The sequence below is a fragment of the Poecilia latipinna genome, unplaced genomic scaffold (genome assembly GCF_001443285.1).
Source record: "Poecilia latipinna isolate Pla-1442-1.1 unplaced genomic scaffold, P_latipinna-1.0 Scaffold5430, whole genome shotgun sequence".
Taxonomy (NCBI): domain Eukaryota; kingdom Metazoa; phylum Chordata; class Actinopteri; order Cyprinodontiformes; family Poeciliidae; genus Poecilia; species Poecilia latipinna.
Window position 1 is genome coordinate 1 of NW_015118046.1, and position 2,096 is coordinate 2,096.

Consider the following 2,096-nt stretch of genomic DNA (forward strand, 5'->3'; position numbering starts at 1 on the left):
AAAATGGATGATTTTACATCAGAGAAACATGTTTGATGTCAGATTTTGTTGGCAGCTTTTATGTTCAGCTTTTTATAAAACCAGTATTTTTAGATCTGTTTAGAATAAAAGAGATGTTAACTAAGTTCACTATAGAGACCCACAGAGTTAAAACTTATCTACTTCAGGTGGAGAGAACTTCAAAATGAGAAGATGTGTTGATAGAGATGATAGGATCCAAGAAAGAAGATCTTTCTGCAGATCTTTACTTTTACTTACTATGCGAAAGACATCCGTCTTGAACCTTTCAAAGAAATAATGTTTCTCAGCTTCTCCTCCTCTCATATTGTTAAATGCTGTTTTAGCTTCATAACCAAACTTCATAAATTCTCCATGTTCATCAAACAGGATGCAGGTTGGAGTCTTTGGGGTGTCTAGTCCAAGTCCATCACTCCATCTCTTTATCTGGGTCTCTCCTCCTTCCTGTCTGGGTTTAACATTGAAGGCGTAGCCACTGAATCCTGAACCAAAGTCTATGGATATGATGAGAGAGTCAGGACCAGCTGGATGGAGGAGAGGAGAAAGTTAGAATATGATTAAAGAGAAGTTACTGTTTTATAACAAGTTACTGAAATAAATCCACAGACATAAATAATTGTTTCTATATGTTTATAATTTTATCCCTTTGAAAAGAAACTAAAGTGAAACATTAAAGTTTAGTCATTTTATGCAGATTATTCTGGTTCCACCTGTCCTGTGATGAACTGGTGACCAGTTTATGCTGAACCCTCCTCACCCAGTGGTTCTAGGAACCAAAACCTCAGTGTCATCCTGAATGGATAAGTTGGTAGGAACAACAGATGGATGAAAGGATGGAAGCTGGTAGTTTAAATATTTAATAATTTTATATAAAACCCAGAAATTTACTTTTATTTCATAACATCTATTGTGAATAGTCTTGCCATTATTTATTACATCATTTTCTTTATTATAAATTATATTTCTGTAACATTTATCCTCATTATTCNAGAATCCATTCATATATCACACATATCCTACAAACAGACTAAAACCTGTTAAATGTTTGTCTGCCAGACGTTACAGATCCACTCAGTACCGTTCCAGCTGGTACCAGGTTCTGCTGCTCCTGCAGGTTGATCCTGTGAGTCTCTGCTGTGGTTCTGTGTGATGAAACCATCAGGTTGAAGCTTCAAACACCAGGTCAAAGCTGCTTCTGACTCCAGAACAAACATCAGTTTGTCTTTAGTGGCGTCTGTTACAAGACCAGCCTGGAGGAGAAACCAGAAGTCTGATTCTGATGAACATTCAGAGATGATGACTCTAAAAACATGATGTTACCTGAACTGCAGATTTTATTATGAGCTCTTTAGTGGAATCCTTCCAGGTGTCAGGAACAGTCAGCACCCAGGTGAAGTCAGATGCTGTGAACTCTCCTCCTTCTGGATGAGATCTGATGGTTTTCAGAGCATCGTCCTTCAGGAACCTCAGAACTTCTGTAAAAACCTGCAGCTCTGTCATTTTCTTCTCGTTTGCTGCTTTGATTCCCCTCCTCCAGTAGTTGTCCTGTCAGCAGGTTTCAGTCTGTTAGTTTATATTCATGCCAGGTTAGTTTATCAAATCTACTGATGGTGAACTAGTGTCATCTTAGAACTACTCCATGATTTTAAATAAGGCACATACATTTATAGCAGTATATCAACTTTATTAAGTTACTGATACTGTGTAGGTGAAGTTAGATAGTATAGACAAAAGTAGAAAATACTCAGTATTGCTTTTGAAATTATTGATTTGACCTTTCACCTTAGACATCAGAATAACTTAAATAGTTCTGCCAATTCCCAGTTTCCTTTTTGCTAACCCATAAAACCACTGACAGGTGGTAAAAAGAAAAAACAGAAATTCCTCTTTGAATCCATTGTAAGTTTCTCCATTACATATAATTGATATTCCCTGTTGAGCCGATCATCAATCAATGGTATATTTACTTGGAGCCATTTTGTTATCTGCTGATAATAGATACAATATAATTATATAATATAATAATCTATATAATATAATTATGTATAATATGTGGAAAATCAAAAGGTATAATAATT

General features: G+C 35.8%; 1 protein-coding gene across 1 annotated transcript; it reads right to left on the reverse strand.

The window, feature by feature from the left end:
- Positions 1-1,013: 1,013 nt before the first annotated feature.
- Positions 1,014-1,551, reverse strand: LOC106943535 (heat shock 70 kDa protein 12A-like). Its single transcript, XM_015026844.1, has 2 exons — positions 1,339-1,551; positions 1,014-1,268 (listed from the first exon to the last, which is right to left on the reverse strand). Exons 1-2 carry the CDS (start codon positions 1,516-1,518, stop codon positions 1,056-1,058), a joined length of 393 nt encoding a protein of 130 aa, XP_014882330.1. The 5' UTR covers positions 1,519-1,551; the 3' UTR covers positions 1,014-1,055.
- Between the last annotated feature and the right edge of the window lie 545 nt (positions 1,552-2,096).